This window comes from Narcine bancroftii, chromosome 10 (assembly GCF_036971445.1).
Source record: "Narcine bancroftii isolate sNarBan1 chromosome 10, sNarBan1.hap1, whole genome shotgun sequence".
Lineage (NCBI taxonomy): Eukaryota > Metazoa > Chordata > Chondrichthyes > Torpediniformes > Narcinidae > Narcine > Narcine bancroftii.
Genome location: NC_091478.1, coordinates 45,231,271 through 45,255,568, shown reverse-complemented (window position 1 = coordinate 45,255,568; position 24,298 = coordinate 45,231,271). Strand labels below are relative to the sequence as shown.

The 24,298-nt window shown below is 40.7% G+C and overlaps 1 protein-coding gene across 3 annotated transcripts in view; it reads right to left on the bottom strand.

Annotated features, from left to right (window-relative positions):
* Positions 1 to 23,497, bottom strand: part of mypn (myopalladin) — a 301,418-nt gene extending 277,921 nt beyond the window's left edge. For 2 of the 3 annotated variants that reach the window (XM_069900830.1, XM_069900829.1), the window contains exon 1: positions 4,388 to 4,708. Coding sequence is in view for 1 of the 3 variants with exons in the window: in XM_069900829.1 (XP_069756930.1) it covers positions 4,388 to 4,446 (59 nt within the window). In the remaining 2 variants the exon portion in view is untranslated. Of the gene's footprint in view, positions 1 to 4,387; positions 4,709 to 23,366 lie in introns of those variants that run through there. The other variant, XM_069900832.1, reaches the window with a different exon arrangement.
* Positions 23,498 to 24,298: the final 801 nt, after the last annotated feature.

Sequence of the window (24,298 nt, the reverse complement as noted above, 5' to 3'; positions counted from 1 at the left end):
CACAGGTAAGGTTTTCTGTTTGAACTGCAAACTGTTTTCAAGTGAAGATCATGCCTGATTACTCGACAATACCTGTCAGAACATGATTCCATGTAAGCACTTCTGGAAAGGGGTGTTGCTACAATTACACTTCTTGCTGATACATGTAGTATATTACACATAGTACAATGATATGTTATTTAACGTAACTTAATGTCACTTTATTCAATTAAAGGAAGGGTGGGCAGAGGGGAAAGGTCAGGGGGAGCCTTGCTAAAACTCAACCTTGGGGCCCAGCTGGTAGTTAATGCACCACTGGCAAGATCAAGCAGGGAATTACAAACTAACAGCAGTAGTGGAAAAATTACCATGGGATTCAGAGAGACAGGATCTATCTGCATTTGGAAAGGTATGGACTGATTTACTGACTGACAGCATGTTTGTGTGCATGGGAAATAATGCCCCATTAATTTAATTTAGAGCAAATGAATTTTTGAACAGGTGATCAAGAGGATTCCTGAGAACAGGGTGGTAGATGTTGGATACGTGGTCTTTAACAAGTCCCCATGTGGTAGGGTTGCATTTCATGGGATTCCAGGTGAGATAGTCAATTGGATGGTAGCAGCGAGTTATTTTTCAGATTGGAGGCCTGCAACAAGTGATGTTCTGGGTTCCCTGTTGTTTGTTGTATTAACAATTAGGATGAGAAATATCATTAGTAAATGTGCAGATAGCACAAAAATTAATGGTATAGAGGTGATCCTCATTACCTCTTCAAAAACGTTATCTGAGATTACAAAAGACTTACCCATTTGATATGTTCTACTTTAGCATTATAGGGCATTTAAAAGAAACTACTCTCAAATCACATTTCACAGAACCATTAAGTGAGACACAGCATCCATAGTAATAAAAATCAGAAATCATCTGAGCCAGTTAATTCCAGTGAATTTCCATTTCCACAGTCACCCCTATATTTTGGAGTGGTTGGATGCTGAGAAACTGTCTGTACTGTGATTTTCCATTATGCAAAACCTTGACAAAAATTAATTATCATTTTCACATTTGTATTCATTTAGCTACTTTTTTCTCAAACAAAAAAAAAAATTATTCGAAATCTCAAGATTTTGGTGGTGATTTGTGAATTCTGATGGGGTGTATTCCTATTATCTGAACTGCCTTGACATGGGGGAATCACTGAATTATGTTGGCTTTTTCAAGCAAGGATTAGGGAAGACATCTTCTGTATTGAATGAGATCACCTAAGGGCCAAATTAGAGGATGGTGGGGGGTGGGGGGGGCAGTTTTCCTTTCCTGAAGAACATTAATAAACCGGATAAGCTTTTGCAACCACATTCTTGGGCAATTTGGGTGATAACTAGCTTTATATTTTCAGATTTCAAACCCAATTCTTGTGATCAAATTCCACAGCAAGGATATGGAGGTTCTGAGGCAGACAGTTGTCATCTCAAATAATTAATGTACTGATGAGAAAAGTTTTGTTGAAATCAAATTAATCCCCTAAATTTGTAAACAAACAATTAAAATGATCATACACCTCTGAAACAAAAACATATGAATAGATTCAATCTAATAGAATATAAAGAAATGTCTTTATGAGCTTAGCAGAAACCATGTCTGAAAAGATACCCTGTACCAGATAAACACACATTAAATCAATTAATCTCTGCAAATACTAAAGTCATAAAATTATACAGCACTATAGCAGGCCCTTCAGCCCATCTCATTCTTGCCAACCAAGTTATCTATCTGAGCTCATCCCGTTTGCTGTGATTGGTCCATATCCCTCCAAAGTCTAAACCTTTCTCATCTAAATGCCTTTCCAATTATGTATTTCCACCTGTGTCTACAACTTTCTCTGGCAGCACTTTGTATCTACTCACCATCATTTAACACTCACCCCTTCCACCTTAAACCTATATCTTTGAGTTTAAGACCCCCCCCCCACCCACTGTTCCCTCTAAGTTGTCTGCATGTGCACAGGAAATTAATGTGCACTCAAAAGGTTAGTATGTAAAATAATCTAGTATTATAATTAATAATTATACTAAACACATAACCGTAGAATGCAATCATATTTGCATAATATTAAAACATGCCAATACAGTATTAGCCATGAGAGATAGGCTGTGCCAATATTATCTTGAAATAATTTCAAGTTTACATTTGCACAAGCATTCAGGGCACACGTACTTTGGTCACAGGAAAAGAATTGGCCCAACATAAGATTTTTGTGCACACTGACAACTAAAAATTAGAGGGAACATTTCTGGCCCTACCCCAGGAAAAAGGCAGTCACCATTCAGCCCATCCATGTCCCACAATTTTGTATACCTCCACAAGGACACCATTCCATTTCCTATGGTCCATAGAGAAAAATGCCAGCCTATCCTTCAAACTCAAGCCCTCCAGTTCCACTAACATCCTCATGATTTATTTGGACCTATTCCAGATTAATAACATCCTTCCTATAGCTAGGCAACAAGAATTGCACACATTAATCCCAAGTGTGGCCTCACCAATGTCTTATACAACTGTAACACAATGTTCCAACTCCTGTAACAAATGCCCTGGCGGATGTAAGTAAACAGGCTAACACCTTCTTCACCATGCTGTACCTTTACCCCAAGGTCTCTCTCTGTACTACAGCACTCTCCAGAGCCCAAATATATATCTCTCACCTTGGTTTAACTTACAGAAATGTAGGATATCATATTTGTTCAGCTCATCTGCCATCTGCCATCCCTTGGCCCACTTCCCAAGCTGACTAAATCCTGTTGTAACTTAGATAACCTACTTCACTGTTCACTACACCACCAATTTTGTTGTCATCTGCAAGTGTTCGAACCATATTAACCACATTGTTCAAATCATTTGTATAGATGATAAAACATCAGCACTGATCTCTGAGGCACATCAGTGGTAACAGGCCTCAAGTATGAAAATCAGTCCTCCACGATCACCCACTGACTCCTTCCAGCAAGTCACTTTTGTTTCCAATTGGCTTGTTCACCCTGAATCCCATGTGATGTAACCGTCTTCATATCAAAAATAGATTTTATTCACAATCAATTATTTACAAATAGAAAACCATTCAAAATCTCTTTGCATGATTAGCGTAATATCTATATATTTCCATCACTGTACCTTGTAGCATTAATTTTATATTTAGCAGCATTGCCACCATTGTGGCAACTTGTCATTACTTCCCCCTTTGTTGTTTGAGGGGTTTCACCTCAGTCTCAACCTTCAATGCCCAGCCACAGAAGGACTTTGGCACAATATCAAGGGCTGAAGGACCTGTACTGGGCTGTAGTGTTCTATGACTCTAGATCGTGGTTCTTCCCCGCAGCACCCTCATGTTGGCTGTGCCCCAAGCCTCAGTGCATCCTTCAGCACATACTTCAGCTGCCTGTCGGCAGTATTCCCTCACCACATTGGGTTCAAGGTTCAACATTTAAAAAATGGTGAGCTAGCCAATTGGAAACAAAAGTGGCTTTTTGGAATGATCATGGAGGACTGATTTTCATACTTGAGGACTGTTACTAGTGATGTGCCTCAGGATCAGTGCTAGTGTTTTGTCATCTATACAAATGATTTGGACAATGTGGTTAACATGGTTCATTTGCTTGCAGATGGCAATGAAATTGGTGGTGTAGTGAACAGCGAAGTAGGTTATCTCAGGTTACAACAGGATCTAGTCTACTTGGGAAGTAAGCTAAGGGATGGCAGATGGCAGATAAGCTGAATAAATATGATGTCCTACATTTCTGTAAGTTAAACCAAGGGAGGATGTGTATATTTGGGCTCTGGAGAGTGCCGTAGTACAGAGAGACCTTGGAGTAAAGGTACAGCATGGTGAACAAGGTGTTAGCCTGTCTACTTATATCCATTAAGGCATTTGGTACAGGAATTGGAACATTGTGTTACAGTTGTACAAGACGTTGGTGAGGCCATATGTGGGATTATTGTTAATAAGGATGTTATTAATCTGGAATAGGTATATAAAAAAAATCTCAAGGATATTGCTGAGACTGGGAGCTTGAGTTTGAAGTGTGTGGCTACATTAGGCTGTGTGTAGAACCAAAGTACAAGGGCACCAGGTGTCGCCATGCGCTGAGGTTCTACCTGTCCCCAGGTGTTGCAAAGGATGGGCATGGGCCCATTGCCTGTCAATGTCCCAGTCAGCTGGACTTGGCAACACCACCTAACCTTCATGGAAAAGTTTTTACAGACAAACATCATTGACCATGTCTATCTGGCAGTGGTCAGCACAGAATGCAGACATTGAGAGATGAGGATTGGATGGACAAAGTGGGGTTGCTCCCTGAGCAAACTGTCCAGTTCATGTGGTGGAATAACTCATCACCAGTGCTCATAAACAAACCTGGCTGGTGGTGAAAGGGCACTTCTGGTCAGATCCTTCCTGTATAATAGACACATCATCCACAACGTGCATTGTCCCTGAGATGACTGCTGTGGAGTGGAGACAGTCGCCCACCTCTTGGCAGAATGCAGGTTCGCTAAGAGTGTGTGGAGAAGGGTACGTGGGTCCTGTCATGGCTCATTTCCCAGCAGCAGTGAACTCTGATTATGGGCTGTTCCCAGGGATGCACATGGAGTCAGACATCCAGAACTGCTGGAGGACTTTCAGCTTGGTGAAAGATACTTTTATTCTGTCCAAAACGTGTTGGTCTTTCAGCACATGCAGATATCAGTGAGGGATGAAAGTCACAATGGGTTCAAGGTTCAAAGTGTGATGATGTCATGGGGGTGGGCACATTATACTGACTGTTTGGTATTGGCTATGGCTGTAGAGATACTCCACCCTACTGGTTACCACTGGCCAGTTTAGTGGTGGTTATAGCCTGTTAATAAAAGCCCTGTATTAGTATAACACTTGTCTTGTCTATGGCATATCAATTTTATTAACAGACTCTCAATCATGGATACTTCCCTGAAACCTAGAAGACTCAAGATAGATCAAGATGCCACCCAAGCTGGAGAAATGTTTCACCACTGGCTGCAGTGTTTTGAAGCATACATGCAAGTGAACAAAGTGGTGCAAGACGCAGCGAAAATGGACCATCTTGTGGCTTTCCTCGGAAAAGTACCCTACTCCGTGGTTAGGGTGACAGCTGTCAACCAGAATACACTGAATCTCCTCCGAACACTTTGTTCGCAAGACATCAGCTTCACACTCGTAAACAACAAGCTGGAGAGAACAAAGATGCTTTTGTGCTTGCACTAAAAGGGCTATCCAGAGCCTGTGTGTGCGCTGCTGTCACAGCCGAAGCCCACCAAGAATCTTTGATGCTGGACGCATTCATAAGCAGATTGGAGTCGGGGTACATCAGGCAACGTTTACTGGAGACCCTAGGCCTGACTTTTAATGCTGCTCTACAACGTCAAGATCCTTAAGTCTGCACTACAAAGTGCTAAAGCCCCCGAGAAAGAAAGGGATGCTGAAGCAGCACCCCCAAGGTCAACCCGCAGTGATGATCCATTGCTGAGCACTACTAAACCGCAGCATAAAAGATTCTACTTCTGTGGTTTGGCGCTACACGTTCGCTCTCAGTGCCCCACGTGGCAAGCCAATTGTGCCAACTGCAGAAAGTGAGGGTACGGTGCCAGAACCTGCCGTCCACGAGAGTCCTTGCCTAGCTCATGCTGTGAGTTGAAGAGTAAGTAGCTCAAGCACTACTACTAAGTAGGGGGGCCGCCTCAACACTGCTCTGTTGACCTAGAGAGCCAATGATCCATCGAGCTCTTCTCCCTCTTCTCCTTCTACTTCTTCTGAAATCGTAAGTGGAACTGCCAGAGACGTGGGGAACTGTGACAGATCGCCGCCATGGGGAGACCCTATTCTAAAAGGATGGGCCTGGGCCCATTGCCGGTCAATGTCCCAGTCAGCTGGACTTGGCAACACCACCTAACCTTCATGGAAAAGTTTTTACAGACAAACATTATTGACTATGTCTATCTGGCAGTGGTCAGCACAGAATGCAAACATTGAGAGATGAGGATTGGAACTTAGACCCTATTAGTGTCCATGGTGATTAATCAAGATGGACCCCACAACCTGAAGTATTCCATGATGAAGGTGGAGGTAAACAGGGAGCCTACTGACTGTTTGTTCGATTCAGGCAGTACTGACAGCTATATTCACCCTACGACCGCTAGCGCCCTGAATCTTACCTTGTTTCCATCTCAGCGCAAAATTTCTATGGCTTGTTCTGGACTAAGTTGCTGTAAAATAATTCTGAAGGTCCAGGGAAATTAATATAAAGATTTGAAATTGCACATGCTCCCTGGTCTTTGTGTTCCGATGCTTTTAGGATTAAATTTCCAATGCCAAATGAAAAGTATCATATTGGCATTTAACCATCGATCATGGTACCCCAAGAGGCTGTTTGCGGATTATCAACTCTAAAGATTAAGTCTCCATGCTTTTTATCAACCTAACCCCGGAACGTAGGCCTATAGTTACAAATAGTAGGCACTATAGCAAAGAGGACAGACTCTTTATTATGAACGAGGTTAGACGTTTATTGAAAGAAAAAATCATCAAACCCAGTACAAGTCCTTGGCATGCACAAGTTGTAGTCGTCAAAAATGGCATGAAACCTAGAATGGTTGTGGACTACAGCCCAACTAGAAACAGGTTTACACAACTAGATGCTTATCCCCTGCCTTGTATCTCAGACATGGGAAACCAGATTGCACAATACAAAATATATTGCACAATTGATCTGAAATCAGCTTCTCATCAGGTGTCTATTCACAAAGATGAAAAGCAGTTTACTGCTTTTGACGCAGATGGCAAACTTTTTCAGTTTAAAAGAGTCCCTTTTGGAGCTACCGACGGTGTATCCGTTTTCCAAAGAGAGATGGATAAGCTAGTAGACGCTCATAACTTGCAAGCTACCTACCTTATCTGGAAAATGTCACTATATGTGACAAGGACTTAAATGATCATGATTGGAACTTACAAAAATTTCTCCAGGTGGCCAAGCATCTGCATTTAACACTTAACATCGACAAGTGTGTATACTGCACTAAAAGCCTGGCTAAACTAGGATATATGTGAGTAAAGGGGAGATCAGCCCTGACCCAGAGAGAATTAGACCACTCATGGATCTACTCCCACGTGCATCACAAAAGTCCCTCAAGCATTGCCTGGGGTTTTTCTCCTATTATGCTCATTGGCTAACTATGCAGATAAAGTGCAGCCACTGTTTGAAACTACTAGTTTTTCCCATCTGAAGAAGCCCTCCGTGCTTTTGAAAACATCAAACAGGATATAGAAAAGGCGACAATGTCAGCTATTGATGAGGATTTACCATTCCAAGTGGAGTCTGATGCATCAGATTGGGCCTTAGTAGCTACGCTAAATCAAGCTGGTAGACCTGTGGCCTTTTTCTCTCAGACTTTACACAGGCCGGAGGTCAGGCAATCTTCTGTCGAAAGGAAGCACAAGCTATTGTAGAATCCATTCACTATTGGAGACTCTTTTTAGCTGGAAGGAAATTCACTTTGCTGACTGATCAACAATCTGTTACCTACACGTTCAACACTACATTGAAGAGAAAGATTAAAAACAATAAGATCATGTGTTAGCGAATTGAACTTTCGACTTATGATAATAATATACTCTATCGCCCAGGAAAATTCAATGACCCTCCAGATGCACTTTCTCGCAGGACTTGTGCAAGTCTGCAGCTAGACCGTTTGAAATACCCTCACGATGAATTAGGTCACCCAGGGGTCACCAGATTTTATCATTATGTGATGTCCCTCAATTTGCCGTACTCACATGACCAAACTGAATGTATAAAATTATCTTTCTGCTTCCTACACCTAAAGCACAAATCTGTTAAAATAAGTCCATATCTCTTCAGTTTTTCAGGATTCAAATATAATTGATGCAGAAAATTATAATTAACCATATTATACCTAACATTAATTAACTTTGTAACACTATCTACACATATTTTAGACCATTCTTCCCATGTCAAAACAATATCTAAATCCCTTTTCCATTTCTCTTTAACTTTATTAATATTGACCCAATATTGATCAAGAAACTAATGAATGGGTGTCCTGTCTGTGCGGAGTGTAAACCATGCTATTATAAACCTTCCACTTCCACATTGATTAAGGCATCTAGATCACTTAAATGCCTTAGCGTGGATTTTAAAGGACCACTACCCTCAAATAATAAGAATTCCTATTTCCTTAACATCATTGATGAATCCTCTCGTTTCCCCTTCTCTTCACCATGTGCTGATATTTCTGCTAGTTCTGTTATTAAATGTCTTGATATGATTTTAGTATTTTCAGTTATCCTAACTTCATTCATAGTGACAGAGGGTCAGCTTTCATGAGTTCTGAACTTAGACAGTACCTAAGGGGATGACTCAGCATACAGGATGGAGATTGAAAACTTGGCTGAATGGTGCACCAACAACAACCTTGCACACAATGTCACTAAAACTAAGGAGCTGGTTGTTGACTTCAGGAAAGGAAAGCCAGAGGTAGACGATCCAGTGATCACTGGAGGATCAGACGTGGAGAAGTTGAGCAAATTTAGGTCTTTGGAAGTCACTATCTCAGAAGATCTTTCCTGGACCAAACACACCAATGGTGTCATGAAAAAAGCATGTCAGCACCTCGACTTCTTCAAGAGTTTGTGGAGGTTTGGTATGACATCAGAAACCCTGGCAAATTTCTACAGAGGAGTGGTGCTGACCGGCTGCATCATGGTCTGGTAGGGGAACACCAATACCTTTGAGCATAAAGCCCTTCAAAAGGTAGTGGACACAGCCCAGGTCATTACAGGCAACACCCTCCCCACAATTGAGTACATCTACAGGGAACGCTGCCATCAGAGGGCAACTGCAATGGGGATCAAGTTGAAAAAGGTTTTATTTCGGATATGTTTTGGTTGTTGCAGGAGAAGATGGAAAAGGTCAATATTAATAAAGTTAATGAGAAATGGAAAAGGGATTTAGATATTGTTTTGACATGGGAAGAATGGTCTAAAATATGTGTAGATAGTGTTACAAAGTTAATTAATGTTAGGTATAATATGGTTAATTATAATTTTCTGCATCAATTATATTTGAATCCTGAAAAACTGAAGAGATATGGATTTATTTTAACAGATTTGTGCTTTAGGTGTAGGAAGCAGAAAGATAATTTTATACATTCAGTTTGGTCATGTGAGAAGGTTAAATATTTTTGGGAGGAAATTATAAAATTTTTGAGAGATTTGTTCAAAATAGATTTGCAATTGGATCTGTTGATGTGTTTAATGGATTATATTAATTTGCCTTTTATAGAATCACAAATGACAAAACTGCATTTAACTTTTTTAAGATTAGGATTAGCAGTTGCAAGAAAATGTATTGCTGTAACATGGAAAAATGATATACAATTGAGTTTGCAAAGATGGCAATAATGAAATACAATCATGTTTATATTTACAAAAAGTAACATTATTTACGAAATAATTTCTCTTTTTTTATTGATATGTGGAATTTGTATTTAGAGCATGTCATTAGAAGTTAAGTGAATGACACTCCAAACTTAAAGCATTTAATATAATTTTCTTTTAAGCTCCGAAGGGGGAGTGGGGGGATGTTTTTTTCTTTTTTTCGGGGTTATTTTTTAGTTTAGTGGGGGGGTGGGGGTAGGGTTGTAGTAAATAGTTTATTTGTACTTGTGTTTGTAGAGGATTATCATATGTATTTTGCAAAATTTAAAATAAAGTTTTCAAAAAAAAGAGGGCAGCAGCGATCATCAAAGACCCACCCCACCCAGCACACGCTCTGCTCTCGCTGCTGCCATCAGGAAAGAGGTATAGATGCCACAAGACTCACCCCACCAAGTTCAGGAACAGCTGCTACCCCTCCACTATCAGACTCCTCAACAACAAACTCAGAGACTCATTTAAGGACTCTTATTTGTGCACTTTATTTATTGGTTTTCTTTATTCTCTCTGTATTGCACAGTCAGTTTGTTTAAATTTGTTTTGGGTTTACAGTTCTTTTATTTGTTTATATGTTTATGCTGTGTACAGTTTATTTTGCACTATCAATTAGTGGTATTTCTGCCACGCCCACAGGAAAGGAAATCTCAGGGTTGTATGTGACTGTGCATTATGTGATTGGTGAACTAACAGTGAGGAATGTCAATTTTAAACTTATGTATTTTATACCTATTTATTTTCTGCATTTTTTTTTCCAGTTGCTTGAATTCTGGATAACTGGGGTTTTACTGTATTTTCTTTTCCACAGATACTCCCTGACCTGCTGAGTGTTTCCACTTTTCTGTTTTTATGTAATCTAACACTTGCTGCCTAAGTTTCCCCAAGGTATTCCAAAAAGAGTGGCAGAGAGGATCAATGGTGTCTCCCTTCACCCCCTACCCCATCGACGTGATCTACTGGGACCAATGCCTGAAGAGGGTGCACAAAATCAATGAACCGGTGCAGACTCGAAAGGCCAACATGGCCTGTTTCCGCTCCGTAAATGGTTATGGTATTTGATGTCATGTACGTACTGACAATAAATCTGAAATCTGAAAATCTGAGCCCTTCCTTGATATCAGCACCATCTCAAATCCCGGTCTGATACCTGGTTCCCATAAGCCCACAGCCTGCATGAATCCTTCAACTGCAATTTGCCAACCACCCACAGCCTGTGTGGATTCTCCAACTGCTGAGTACCTCATTGGTCTGCTGCCATCATCACCTTCATGTAGGGTCATGTCCCATGCTTCTTCTCAATGTGAGGTGAGGGGTATTCTCCCCATTTCTGGTGCCACGTGGCAATCTATTGGTTCCCTGGACTTTGCAATCCCTCGTGGTACTCTGCCCAACACAGGCACTACCATCTTGGGCACAGCCAAATTGATTAAAGGATTTTTAAAAAAAGAAACCATCATCTCCTTTAACAGGCTGCTTAATTCCTGTATGGAGTCATCACCATTAAGACCAAGCGGTAGGACCCTTAGGAGCAGCTTGGTGTTGCTCCTCACTCACCTGGTTCCAGACCAGCACTGCCATTCCAACAGCTCTGGGAGTGCCATCATTTCTTAGGTAAGTCCTAGCCCCATTTGTCTTGCAACCTTTACATTTCAACCCTATCTCACGGCTGCCCATCTGTCATCCCTCTCTCACTGCTCCCCATCTGTAATCCCCCTCTCACTGCTCCCCATCTGTAATCCTTTCTGCTCTCAAGCTCTACAAGTTCTGCCTTGCACCTCCTCCAGTTACCCTTTTGCACTTCATGTATGTATAGAATCTGTTAAGATAATCTTTTATCTTATGTGCCAAAGATAACTCATGTCTTCTTTAAGACATCCTAAATTTTTCCTTTTTCATACTCCTACACCCCTTTTACCAAGATATTTGCTTAATCCTGTTATCTACCTGACAAATGCCTCATTCTTTTTCCTTACCAGAGTTTTAGTTGCTCAAAAGTCCAGCCATTTCTGCATCCTATTTCTTATTGTATCTTGATCACCTCATTTCATGAAATCAGATCAGTGTGTTTAATTCTTATTTGCTTTATCCCAAAGGTTAAAATAAAAGCAAGCTGCTTTCAGAATTTGAACAGTATGATTTTCAAATCCGACACAAGAGTACTGACTAGTAACCTTACACCTGATTTACACTCCATGTGGAAAATCATTTGGGTCCTCAGCCTGGGAATCAATCAGATCAAATGCTCACCATGGGCACAGCACAGCTTCCAGAGGGCCAACAATGTAGATTAACAACTGGAAATTTTAATGGTCAGCAAAATAAAGAAATAGAATACAATCTTAAAATCTGAACATCAAAAACAAAGTTCAGGTAAAAGATTCTTGAGGAGCTAATTCTGCAAAAAAAAAACAGAAGGCACGTCCTGAACATATATTCATGAATAATTTTGTAATGTCATAAGATGTAAGGAAATGAGCCAATGGCTTTGTCTAGTATGTATAACATTTCTGTGGCTGTCTCACCATCCACCCCCCACCTATGCTCCCATGCTCTCTGAAGTTAATGGAAAAGGTTTTGGTGATCTCCCAAGGCAGCAGAATAAGTTCACTTGTTAGCAACAACCTCAGACTAGTTCTTATGGTTACTCACCACTTTGTATCTCATAATGGTATAAGGGATAAGAGTGCGACAAAAGCAAAAGCAAGCCTGAAGGTTTTGTGCCTCAATGCAAGGAGTATTCATAATAAGGTGGATGAATTGAATGTGGAGATAGCTATGACTATGATATAGTCAGGATCACAGAGACATGGCTTCAGGGGGACCGAGACTGGGAGCTCAATATTCAGGGATATTTGATATTTAGAAGGGATAGACAGAAAGTAATGGAGGTGGGGTAGCATTGTTAATTAGAGAAGAAGTAAACACAATAGAAAGAAAGGACATTAGCTTGGAGAATGTGGAATCGATATGAGTGAAGCTGCAAAACATTAAGGGGCAGAAGACACTAGTGTGAGTTGTGTTCAAGCAGAGGCGAGAGATGGCATTAAACAGGAAATTGGAAATGCAGTAAACAAAGGTACAGCAGTTATAATGGGTGATTTAATCTACATGTAGATTGGGTGAACCAAATGGGTAAGGGTGATGAGGAAGAGGATTTCTTAGAATGTATGCGGGATTGTTTTCTAAACCAGCATATTGAGGAACCAGCAAGGGAACAGGCCATTCTAGACTGGTTATTGATTAATGAGGAAGGGTTAATTAGCAAACTTGTTGTGCAAAGCCCCTTGGGCAAGAGTGATCACAATATGGTGGAATTCTTCATTAAGATTGAGAGTGACAGATTTAAATCAAATTCAAAGGTTCTGAACTTAAAGAAGGGAGCTGATGGTATGAGCCGTGAATTGGAGATAGATTTGCAAATGATGCTTAAAGGACAAATGGTGGAAATGCCCATAAAGATAGCTTGGATGAAATACAAGAATTGTGCATCCCAGTTTGGAAAAAGAATAAATCAAAGAAGGTTTTGCTTCCATGGCTAACAAGGGAAATCAGGGAAAGTGCCAAATCCAAAGAAGCAGCATATAAACTAACCAGAAAAAAACAGTATTCCTGAGGACTGGGAGAAATTCAGAGTTCAACAGAGGAGGACAAAAGGATTAATTATGAATGAAAATATAATGAAAGCTGGCAGGGAACATAAAAATTGACTGTAAATGCTATGTAAAGAGAAAAAGATGAGTTAAGACAAATGTGGGTCGATTACAGTTAGAAACAGGTGAATTGATCATGGAGAGCAAGGACATGGCAAACCAAGTCAATAACTACTTTAGTCTGTCTTCACTAAGGAAAACATAAATAATCTTCAGGAAATAGTAGGGGACTGAGGATCTAATGTGAGGGAAGGACTGAAGGAAATAAATGTAAGTCGAGGGGTTGTGTTAGGTAAATTGAACGTAAATTGAGGCAAACGTAACCCCACTTTTTAAGAAAGGAGGGAGAGAGAAAATGGGAAATTATGGACCAATTAGTCTGACATTGGTAGAGGGGAAAAGTTAGTGTCAGTTATTAAAGATGCGATTACAGCACATTTGGAACATAGTGATATAATCGGATAGAGTCAGCATGTTTTTATGAAGGGAAAATCATGTCTGATGAATCTTGTAGAATTTTTTGAGGATGTAACTAGTAGAATGGATAAGGGAGAACCAGTGGATGTGGGATATCTGAACTTTCAGAAGGCTTTTGATAAGGTCTCACACAGGAGATTAGTGTACAAACCTAAAGCACACAGTACAGGAGGGATGGTATTGAGGTGGATAGAGAATTGGTTGACAGACAGGAAGCAAAGAGTAGGAATAAACGGGTTCTTTTCAAAATGCAGGCAGAATGGATAAGGGAGAACCAGTGGATGTGGGATATCTGAACTTTCAGAAGGCTTTTGATAAGGTCTCACACAGGAGATTAGTGTACAAACCTAAAGCACACAGTACAGGAGGGATGGTATTGAGGTGGATAGAGAATTGGTTGACAGACAGGAAGCAAAGAGTAGGAATAAACGGGTTCTTTTCAAAATGCAGGCAGTGACTAGTGGCGTATCACAAGGCTCAGTGCTGGGACTACAGTTATTTACAATATACATCAATGACTTAGATGAGGGAATCTCCAAGTTTGCAGATGATACAAAGCTGGGTGGAAGATTTAGCTGGATGCTAAAAGGATCCTGGGTGACTTGGATAAGTTAGGTGAGTGGGCGAAGGCATGGCAGATGCAATATAATGTGGATAAATGTGAGGTTATCCACTTTGGAGGCAAGATCAGAAAAGAAGATTATTACCTCAATGGCGTCCAATTAGGAAAAGAAGACTGTGCACCAGTTATTGAAAGTGGTCATGCAGGTACAGCAGGCAGAGAGGAAAGCGAATGGTATGTTGGCATTCATAGCAAGAGGATTCGAGTACAGGAGCAGAGAGGATCTACTGCAGCTGTACAGGGCCTTGGGGAGACCACACCTGGAGTATTGTGTACAGTTTTAGTCTCCTTAGCTGAGGAAATACATCCTGGCCATAGAGGGAGTGCAAAGAAGGTTCACTAGATTGATACCAGGGATGGCAGGTCTTACATATGAAGAAAGGCTGGATCGATTTGGTTTATACTCATTGAAATTGAGAAGATTGAGGGGGGATCTTATAGAAACATGTAAAATTCTTAAGGGATAAGACAGGCTAGATGCAGGAAGGTTATTCCTGATGTTGGGGAAAACCAGAACCAAGGGACACAGTTTAAGGATAAGGGAGAAGTCTTTTAAGACAGAGATGAGAAAAAAAATGTTCTCTCAGAGAGTGGCGAGTCTGTGGAATCCTTTGCCGCAGGAAGTAGTTGAAGCTGGTTCTTTATCTATATTTATGAGGGAGTTAGATTTGGCCCTTATAGCTAAGGGAATTGGGGGTATAGGGAGAAGGCAGGTACTGGGTACCTGATCGTGACGATCAGACACGATCAAAATGAATGGCGGTGTCGGCTTGAAGGACCAAATGGCCTACTCCTGCACCTATCTTTTATGTTTCTATAGCCGCTTTCAGGTGGCCAGAATACCTGACTGTAAAGCTGCCTATTCTACCCCAATGTGGCTGTCGGATGGCCACCTAAAAGTGGTGAACCCGGCCTTGAGGAGCACTTACCTAACTGTCCTCGGATAGATATATTCTCTGGCTCAGAGCATCCCGTTGCACCTGAACGCAGCATCGTGAATGCAGCCCAAGACACAATCCTGCTCAGATATTTCATATAAAATTTAATATCATATTAAATATTGTTTCTCTAGCCATCAGGTAGGTAACAATTTAACAACAGTGCTTTACGTTTAGTTAGTGACTTTAACATCACAAAGCATTTATTTGGTTTAAAAAAAAACTACTTTTGGGGATTAGATTACAATAACCAAAATCTTGGTCAAAACTAGTGCATTGCTTCCAAACCTCAGAACCTTGACAGCTGAAGGCAGGGCTGCCAAAGTTGGCACATTTAAATGCTGACCTAAATAAGAGGTCAAAATTAAAGGTCTGAAGATATCTCAAAAGGGATACAGGACTTGGAGAGGGGAAGGGAACAGAGCAGTGACTATGGTCACAGTCCACAGGTGCCATTTTCGCTCGGATGCAGCTTTCCTTCAGCTGGCACGTTCAGGTGACAGAATGCCGTCTTCTCCGCGGCAACCTGAATATCCCAGCGGCACTCCCCCAGCTGCATCTGCCAGAGTATTATCTGTGTCCGAGCACCTGAAAGCAGCTATTGTTAATATAATTTAGTGCTAGGGGAATTGTGTGTAAAAGTAGGGAGATTATGTTTGTTATCTATGCATTTATGAAATCACATCAGGAATATTATCTCCTATCCAAGGAAAAGACACTAATTGGAAGCAGTTCAGAGAAAGTTTTGATTTAGATTTATTGTCAGAATGCATATGTGACATCACATACAACCCTGAGATTCTATTCCTGTTTTCTTTGGCTTGGCTTTGTGGACGAAGATTTATGGAGGGGTAATGTCCACGTCAGCTGCAGGCTCGTTTGTGGCTGACAAGTCCGATGCGGGACAGGCAGACACAGTGATTGCAGGGGAAAATTGGTGGGTTGGGGTTGAGTGTTGGGTTTTTCCTCCTTTGCCTTTTGTCAGTGAGGTGGGCTCTGCGGTCTTCTTCAAAGGAGGTTGCTGCCTGCCGAACTGTGAGGCACCAAGATGCACGGTTTGAGGCAATATCAGCCCACTGGCGGTGGTCAATGTGGCAGGCACCAAGAGATTTCTTTAGGCAGTCCTTGTACCTCTTCTTTGGTGCACCTCTGTCACCGTGGCCAGTGGAGAGCTCGCCATATAACACGATCTTGGGAAGGCGATGGACCTCCATTCTGGAGATGTGACCTGCCCAGTGCAGTTGGATCTTCAGCAGCGTGGATTCGATGCTGTCGGCCTCTGCCATCTCGAATACTTCGATGCTAGGGATGAAGTCGCTCCAATGAATGTTGAGGATGGAGCGAGACAACGCTGGTGGAAGCGTTCTAGGAGCCGTAGGTGATGCTGGTAGAGGACCCATGATTTGGAGCCGAACAGGAATGTGGGTATGGCAACGGCTCTGTATACGCTAATCTTTGTGAGGTTTTTCAGTTGGTTGTTTTTCCAGACTCTTTTGTGCAGTCTTCCAAAGGCGCTATTTGCCTTGGCGAGTCTGTTGTCTATCTCGTTGTCGATCCTTGCATCCGATGAAATGGTGCAGCCGAGATAGGTAAACTGGTTGACCATTTTGAGTTTTGTGTGCCCGATGGAGATGTTGGGGGGCTGGTAGTCATGGTGGGGAGCTGGCTGATGGAGGACCTCAGTTTTCTTCAGGCTGACTTCAAGGCCAAACATTTTTTATGCTAGGCAGAACTGCCACATATTAGCAGTGTGAAAAAAAGGACTCAGTATACACAGGTAAATAAATAAAGAAATAGAAACTGACTATGCAATGCAGAGAGAGAGAAAAAAAATCAATTAAGTGCAAAAGTAAGACTCATTTGAGCCCCAGATTGAGTTTGTTATTGAGAAGTCCAATGAAGAAGGATATCAGCTGTTCCTAAACCTGGTGATGCGAGTCTTGTGGAACCTATACTTCCTTCCTGATGGTAGCAATGAGATCAGAGTGTGTGCTGAGTTGTGTGGATCCTTGATGATTCCTGCTGCTCTCTAAGGTGGGAAGGATTTTGCCCATGATTTCCAAGGCTCCGTCCATTTCCTTTTGCAGGGCTTTTTACACTCAGGGGTATTGGTGTTCCCAAAGCAGACTGTAATGCAGCCAGTCAGCACATTTTCTACCACACCTCTAGAAATTTGCCACAGGATTTCCGGTGGCATACCAAACCTCCACAAACTCCTGAGGAAATTGAGGTGCTGACAAGCTTTCTTCACGATACCATTGTTGTGTTTGGTCCAGGAAAGATCCTCTGAGATAGTGACTTCCAAGAACCTAAATTTGCTCACCCTCTCCATCTCTGATTCCCCAATGATCACTGGATTTCCCTTCCTGAAGTCAACAATCAGCTCCTTGGTTTTGGTGACATTGAGTGAGAGGTTGTTGTTGGTGCACCATTCAGCCAAGTTTTCAATCTCCATCCTGTCTGCTGACTCGTCATCTCTTTTTATACAACTCACTACTGTGGCATCATCAGTGAATTTATAGGTGGTGTTTTTGTTATACAGAGCCACACAGTCATAGGTGTAAAGTGAGTAGAGCAGGAGGCTAAGGAAGCGGCCCTCTGGTGCTCTGGAACTAATGGAGATTGGGGAGATGTTTTTATCAATCCTCACAGATTGTGGTCTGGAGGTAAGGAAATCCAAGATCTAATTACGCAGTGGGGTGTTAATTCCCAGGTCTTGGAGTTTCCTGAACTGTTTTGAGGGGGTGATGGTGTTAAATGCCAAACAGTAGCTGATAAAGAGCATCCTGATGCATGCATCTTTGCTGTCCAAGTGTTCAAGGACTTTGTGTAGATCCAGTGAAATGCCTTTCCACCATAGACCTGTTAATGGACTGGGTAGGTTATGTTAAAAGAAAAATGAGTGTACTAGGCTTATATCCAAGGGAATTTAGAAGAGTGTGAAAGGACTTCATTGAAACATGATTCTGAGGTGCTTTGATGGGATGAATGTGGGAGATAATGCATTATCTTATGGGAGAATTCAAGATTCAAGATTCAATTTCTTATCATAGTAATAAAACAGCAATCTATTACATGAAATTCCCTTTTGCCAGCTGCAAGGCAGACATATTTGCCACTGGCAGAAGTTGTCGAGGCACTTCTCTTACTATCCCTCTTGCACGCACGCATGCACGCACGCACACACAATTACACACAACTACTTAAGATGTAGATATAAAAATACAGTGCCATGATACATCGATTTTCAGGGGGTGGGCCCATGGTTACAGAAGAGACAGGTTGAAATATGCCTTTAGGTGTTAAGATGTCTGCTAGAGACCATTCCCCTGATCCGATGAGGCCACTGCAGGCTACTACTGCGCCACCATCAAGGCCAGGTTTCCTGGCATCTGCTGGAATCTGAATGTTAAATTGTCTTTTTTATAAAGAGAAAACCACTCTCCGAGGACTCCAAATCTTTTGAACTCTTCTTGAAAAGAGTGATGGAAGTGTCTTTAAATATTTTTAAAGCAGACATAGACGATGAAAGGTTACAACAGATAAACTGGAATATATGGTTGACATTACAATCAGATCAGTCCATGACCTATCAATAGCTCAGTGGTTAGAGTCTTGTAAACTAGGGATCGTGAGTTCATCCCTCACTGGGGCCTTATTTCTCTTAGCGGAGCTAGACAAAGTGGTGGCTCTTTCTTACAGAAGACAAAGTTAAAGAATTTCATTTCATGTAGTATTACATGACAATAATGGAACCTTTGTAGTGTTCATGCATTGCGGGCATGGAGAAGAATGACACTCAGACCAAAGCCTTAAAGTCGAGACTGGTTTATTGCACTAGCTGTTACGTTTATAAGGGCCTCAGGCGCTGATATCAGGGCATCACATCATTGGAGCACCGGCCTTCCTGCCACAGTTTGCTGTCTTCCTGCCCTGGGGGAGGCCACCTGGGATGGTGGCCAGTGTCACCCCCAGGTCTGCTCTGTCATTTTGTAGGCCAGTCCACGTCATCTTTATCAAATGGAAGAGCAGGTACAATGCCAAATGACTTATTTCTAGTATTTTGAATGTTTGTAGTCATTGCTTTATCTTTATGAAAAATACTAGTAGTACACTTTAAAACAGGGGTTCTCAAACCTTTTCTGTGATTAGTATGTGAAAGTTGTATGTAAATGGGAAGAGAAGGTTGAGAATCACTGCTCTAGAATCAATTGTTATTGAAATATTTTGCTTGAGAAAAATTGTCATTGGCCCATTTCCTTTGGAGTTATGAAATGGTGCACATAACAAGTCAATTATTGATGATTAAAACAATGGTTTTCAAACTTTTGTAATCCCTTACAAATCAGAGTATCTATGGCAGAGAGATTACTTAAGGTGGTATGTGAGTGAAAATATAAAGTTTGAAAACCACTGCTTTAAAGTCTCTTTGATAAACAAATTACTATGTAGAGGGTAATTATTCCTATCAGCATTCACTGATAGTAAGCAACTCTTTAGCAGCTCTGGAGAGCAACAAGTTCCTTGGAGTTCACTTAACTAGTGACCTATCTTGCACACACAACATGTCAGGAAGGCATAACAGTGATTGCACTTCCTGAGAAGACTGAAGTGAGAAAGGCTACCAGCCACCATTATATCAATCTTCAACAGGAGCTTTATTGAGAGTGTCCTAGCTGGGTGCATCACAGTGTGGTACGGTTGCTGCAGAGAAATGGGTCAGAGGTCAATCCACAGGACCATATGAGTGGCAGAGAGGATCACTGGAGTCTTCCTATCCTTCCCCCCCGACATTGTCTACCGGGATCATTGTCTGAAGAGGGCAAGCAAAATCATTGAGGACCCTTCCCCCCCACCCCCCCACAGCATCTTTGGGAAAAATACAGGAGTATCAGACCCAGCACCACCAGGCTGAGGAACAACTTCTTCCCAAGGGCAGCGAGAACTCTGAACATCCAAAGGAACTGCTCAAACTGACCATCTGAGACTGTCATATTCATGAAACAATATTTATTTATTTGTTTGAATACTTGTCCTGATTATGTATTGTTATTCTGTATGTGTGTTATTTCTAATTGTGTGTCTATGTATTTTGCACCCAGAACTGGAGAGCACTGTTTCATCAGGTTATACTTGTACAATCAGATGACAATAAACTTGACTTTAATTTTCCTTCGATTCTGTAGATCCCAAAAAATGCAATTTTCTGTAATTTACTAACAAGTTGGACTGGACTTGGGGTGGAAGTCAACATTTTTACGTTTTGAGAGGATATAACATGGGCAAATATCCAACCTAGATATCAGGCCTGCAAAGGCTGGGGAAAGTCCATCTCTCACTCACCATCCTCACTACATTCTACAGAGGATGTATTGAGATTATGCTGTGCAACTGCATCACCACCTGGTTTGGAAGCTATATCTCCTTGGACTGCAAGACGCTGCAGATGATAGTGAAATCAGTGGAAAAGACCATTGGGGGACCTCTTCCTAGCCTGGAGGGCATTTGCAACACTCAATGCAGATAGAAAGCAATAAACATTGTGCAAGACTCCACACATCCTGCCTGTAAACTGTTCTCCCTTCTGCCATCTGGCAGGAGGTATCGTGGCTCTCGAGCCCTTACGTCCAGAATGGGAAACAGCTTTGTCCCTCAAGCCATGAGGCTCCTGAACTCCAACTACAGATGTGCATAGTGCACCATGGACTTTCAGTGCATTCGTCTTAATACCGTAATATTTTAATGTGTTAACTGCTCTCCTAACATATCTACGTAAATATGCTCCGTAGTCCTGGAGAAATGCTACCTCGTACTACCGTGCGAGTATGATATGAACGATAAATAAAGTTGACTTGATCTGCTGAAAGTTTCCAGCATTTTCTGTTTCTATTTCAGATTTTAAACATTTTTTTCATCCACTTTCAGCACACAGGATAGCCATCTGAATATTTTAATAAGGCTGAGGTTTGATTTAACTTGCTGCACAGTTTTACTGTGAACTGCCATACTTTCCAGACGTCATAAATTTCAACAGCCGAAGGAGGCAAGTGAGAATTTCTGGGAAAACAGAATTGGCCTCAGAGTCACTTCTCTTCCTGGAATGCCAACCTGAGAAAAGTTCACATCCTCCCTCTTGACATGATTTCTGTGTCTTTTTGACATGTTCACTCTCAGGGGTTTCTTTCTGTCCTTGGTAAGATGTTCATTGAAACTCACTTCCACGGTTAAATCTGGTGTTGGTCATCCATCGGTATCAATGGTTTTCTCTCCATTAATGCACTCGGCATTTGTCAATAACCTAGAAACCAGATGGCATCACCAACAACTTGTCATCATGGCAGACATAGCCTCATCCAATCAGAGCTACTTCCTTTGTTCTATCAATCCCTCCTCCAATCAATTTTAAACTAACTTATATTCCTATTTTCTCAGTTCTGATTAAGGGTCTTCACCTAAAATTCTAACTCTCTTTCCACAGATGCTACTTGACCTGCTGAGTATTTCTTGCATTTTAAATTTCCAGAGGTCTGTTTGACAGAAAGAGTTCTCCCTGGTTCTCAAAGCTCACTCTCAAATGGACCCTCCCACAATCAAATAACAGCCATTACAGTTTGGAAAATTTAATCCATCATCTTAGATTGGATACCCTTAAACAAGCCCAGGGATCAGGATTATCTGGTCGTGCAGTCTGCTAAACATCAGCTCAACTAAACTTATTCCTTACTGAGAAACAGCCAGGCTGAAATCTCCAGAGAACCTTGGGAAACATATCTGCAAAAACTATAATATCCAGTCCCACACTTCTCTCTTCACAGATGTAGTCTAACCTGCTGAATGTGTGTAGTATTCTCTTGCTTCATTCCAGATTGCTGCAATCCACAATATTTTGGGTGCTTTTATTTTGCTCCCCAGCAATTAACTAAATGATCCTATAAAACAAAATGAAGCATCAAGCTATGGCTTCCATTGTAAAACAATAGGATATTGGTAGAGTTAACAGAAAGTTGATCCATAACTGACTTGAGCCAAATATCCCGGAATAAATTCTGAATGTAACATAACTGGATTTCAATACCAATGGTGTCAGAAACATAGCCATACCAAATCAACAATGAAAGAATGATTCCTGAGATTTCTATAACTTTTAATTTTGGTTTATGTCTTATATTTCCTCAACAAATGTCAAAACTCTGTAGCATCTCACGTACTTGAGTTGCCTTTTCTGAACAAAGAACAATTACTTGTGTAAATAAGATGTCTCGAAGACTAGTCTTGTGAGATTTTATTGACTAAAATAACCAATAACATTTTAATAAATGTTATAATTTCTCATTCAAGTACTTCTGAAATAGCTACATTATCCTGCTGGATAGATTCACATTGTCAGAGTAACTTATTTGTCACACTGTGAAATACTCAAGCTTTTTGATCAACATCTGCAGAACCTATTTCTACTCAATTCAGTGTGCACATAAATGTTACATAATGCATGCAATAAATTTCTGAAGCACTTAGGTTTTGAGGGACAGTATCAGCTGTGTTTCTCCCTTAACTCATCTGTGATTGACAATGGTCAAAAATTTGCCTTAATTATTCAACGAATAAATGGTATGTCAGTGAGCAACAGTTGAACTCAAACATTGAAAATTCGACATTTTCAAATACTACTGCAGGACAAACTGTTTATGTTATTAATAATATTTAGATAAATGCACTATGAATCTTTGCAATTTAAACTGTCTTTAGAAATGAGCTCTACATTTTAAATAATGTTTGACGGTTAAGCTGTTCTGACAAGCTCTAAGTTATTCACAAAACATCTTGGAATCTTACAGTATGCAATTAAATAGCCTAGTTAACAGTTTGATATAAAAATAGAATTATTTATGATCTGGCTATAACATAATTATTTTGTTTCAAATCAAAATATATTTGAATACTTGCTGTAGCACAGGCACTGAACAACAAAGAAAAAAAAGTTCCTTATATATAAAAAAGTGTTAAAATGCCATGAAAAATGTAGACTAATTACACACATAAACATGGTTGTTGAAGCACAAACATTGAAAAGGTACACTCGAAATTGAACAATTTCTTCTCCATCAAAAACATTTCTAAATTGCCTTAGTCTTTCTTTCATGTTGACTCCTCAATAAATAAATCTGCCAAATCAGTTGTAAGCTTACCATACAGAAGATTTATTTGTTGGTTAAAGTAAGATACTGCATGTTTTCAATCACTTTGTTCCTTTCTCTCAGAACGTGCCATTCAGGTTAGCTCTTTTATTGCCACCAAGTCAAGTTAGCAGGAAAGCTAATTTTAGGCGGCGTCATCACCCAACAGCCGAAGGCTAATACCGGGCCTTGTAATACAGCACCACTTAGAACTGCACGGTCCTCAACAACTGTTGCTTATCATATACAAATTGTCTACAAGCAAAAAGGCCAATGAACAGAGCAGCAGTTTGTTGTGAAGTCATAGCTTAAAACAAGGATCACTCACTTGAACAAGATTAGATGGCAGCCTGGCCTAATTATACGAACCTTTAATACAATTATTGCACAAAAACAAAATTTTTAAACAACATTTCCTTCAAATGTTTTATTGCTTTTCTGTAAATACAAGGCAAGGATAATTAGATCCTACTTTGTTTCAAAAGTGATTGAAACATTTCACTTCAAACAATTGTCTCTCACACCTACCTCACGAGTTTACCCCTCTCCCCTCTTTTGCCAAATGGGAATTGTAGCCCTCCCACCCCCCCCCCCCCACGCCTCATTGAACTCAGCAGAATCTCCAGCAAATCTGCAATTGTAAAATCTAATTTTCACTCCACCTGTAAAGAACCAATCCACTAAGAAAGCCAGCTCAAAGTCGATTCAGCAAGGAAAACTGCACCAGTACTAATCAACCAATTGTAAATTAGGAACATTAAACAAGACAGCACATTGGGTCTCCTGGACATCAATTATTTTGATCTTACAGTAGAAAAAAATGATCACAGGCTCAATTGCATTTAAGAGATCAAGAGGCTCATTTGTTACAGTAGACGACAAACAATTATTTATTTTATTTAATTGAAAAATATTTTATTTAAGAATTATAAAACCACATTAAT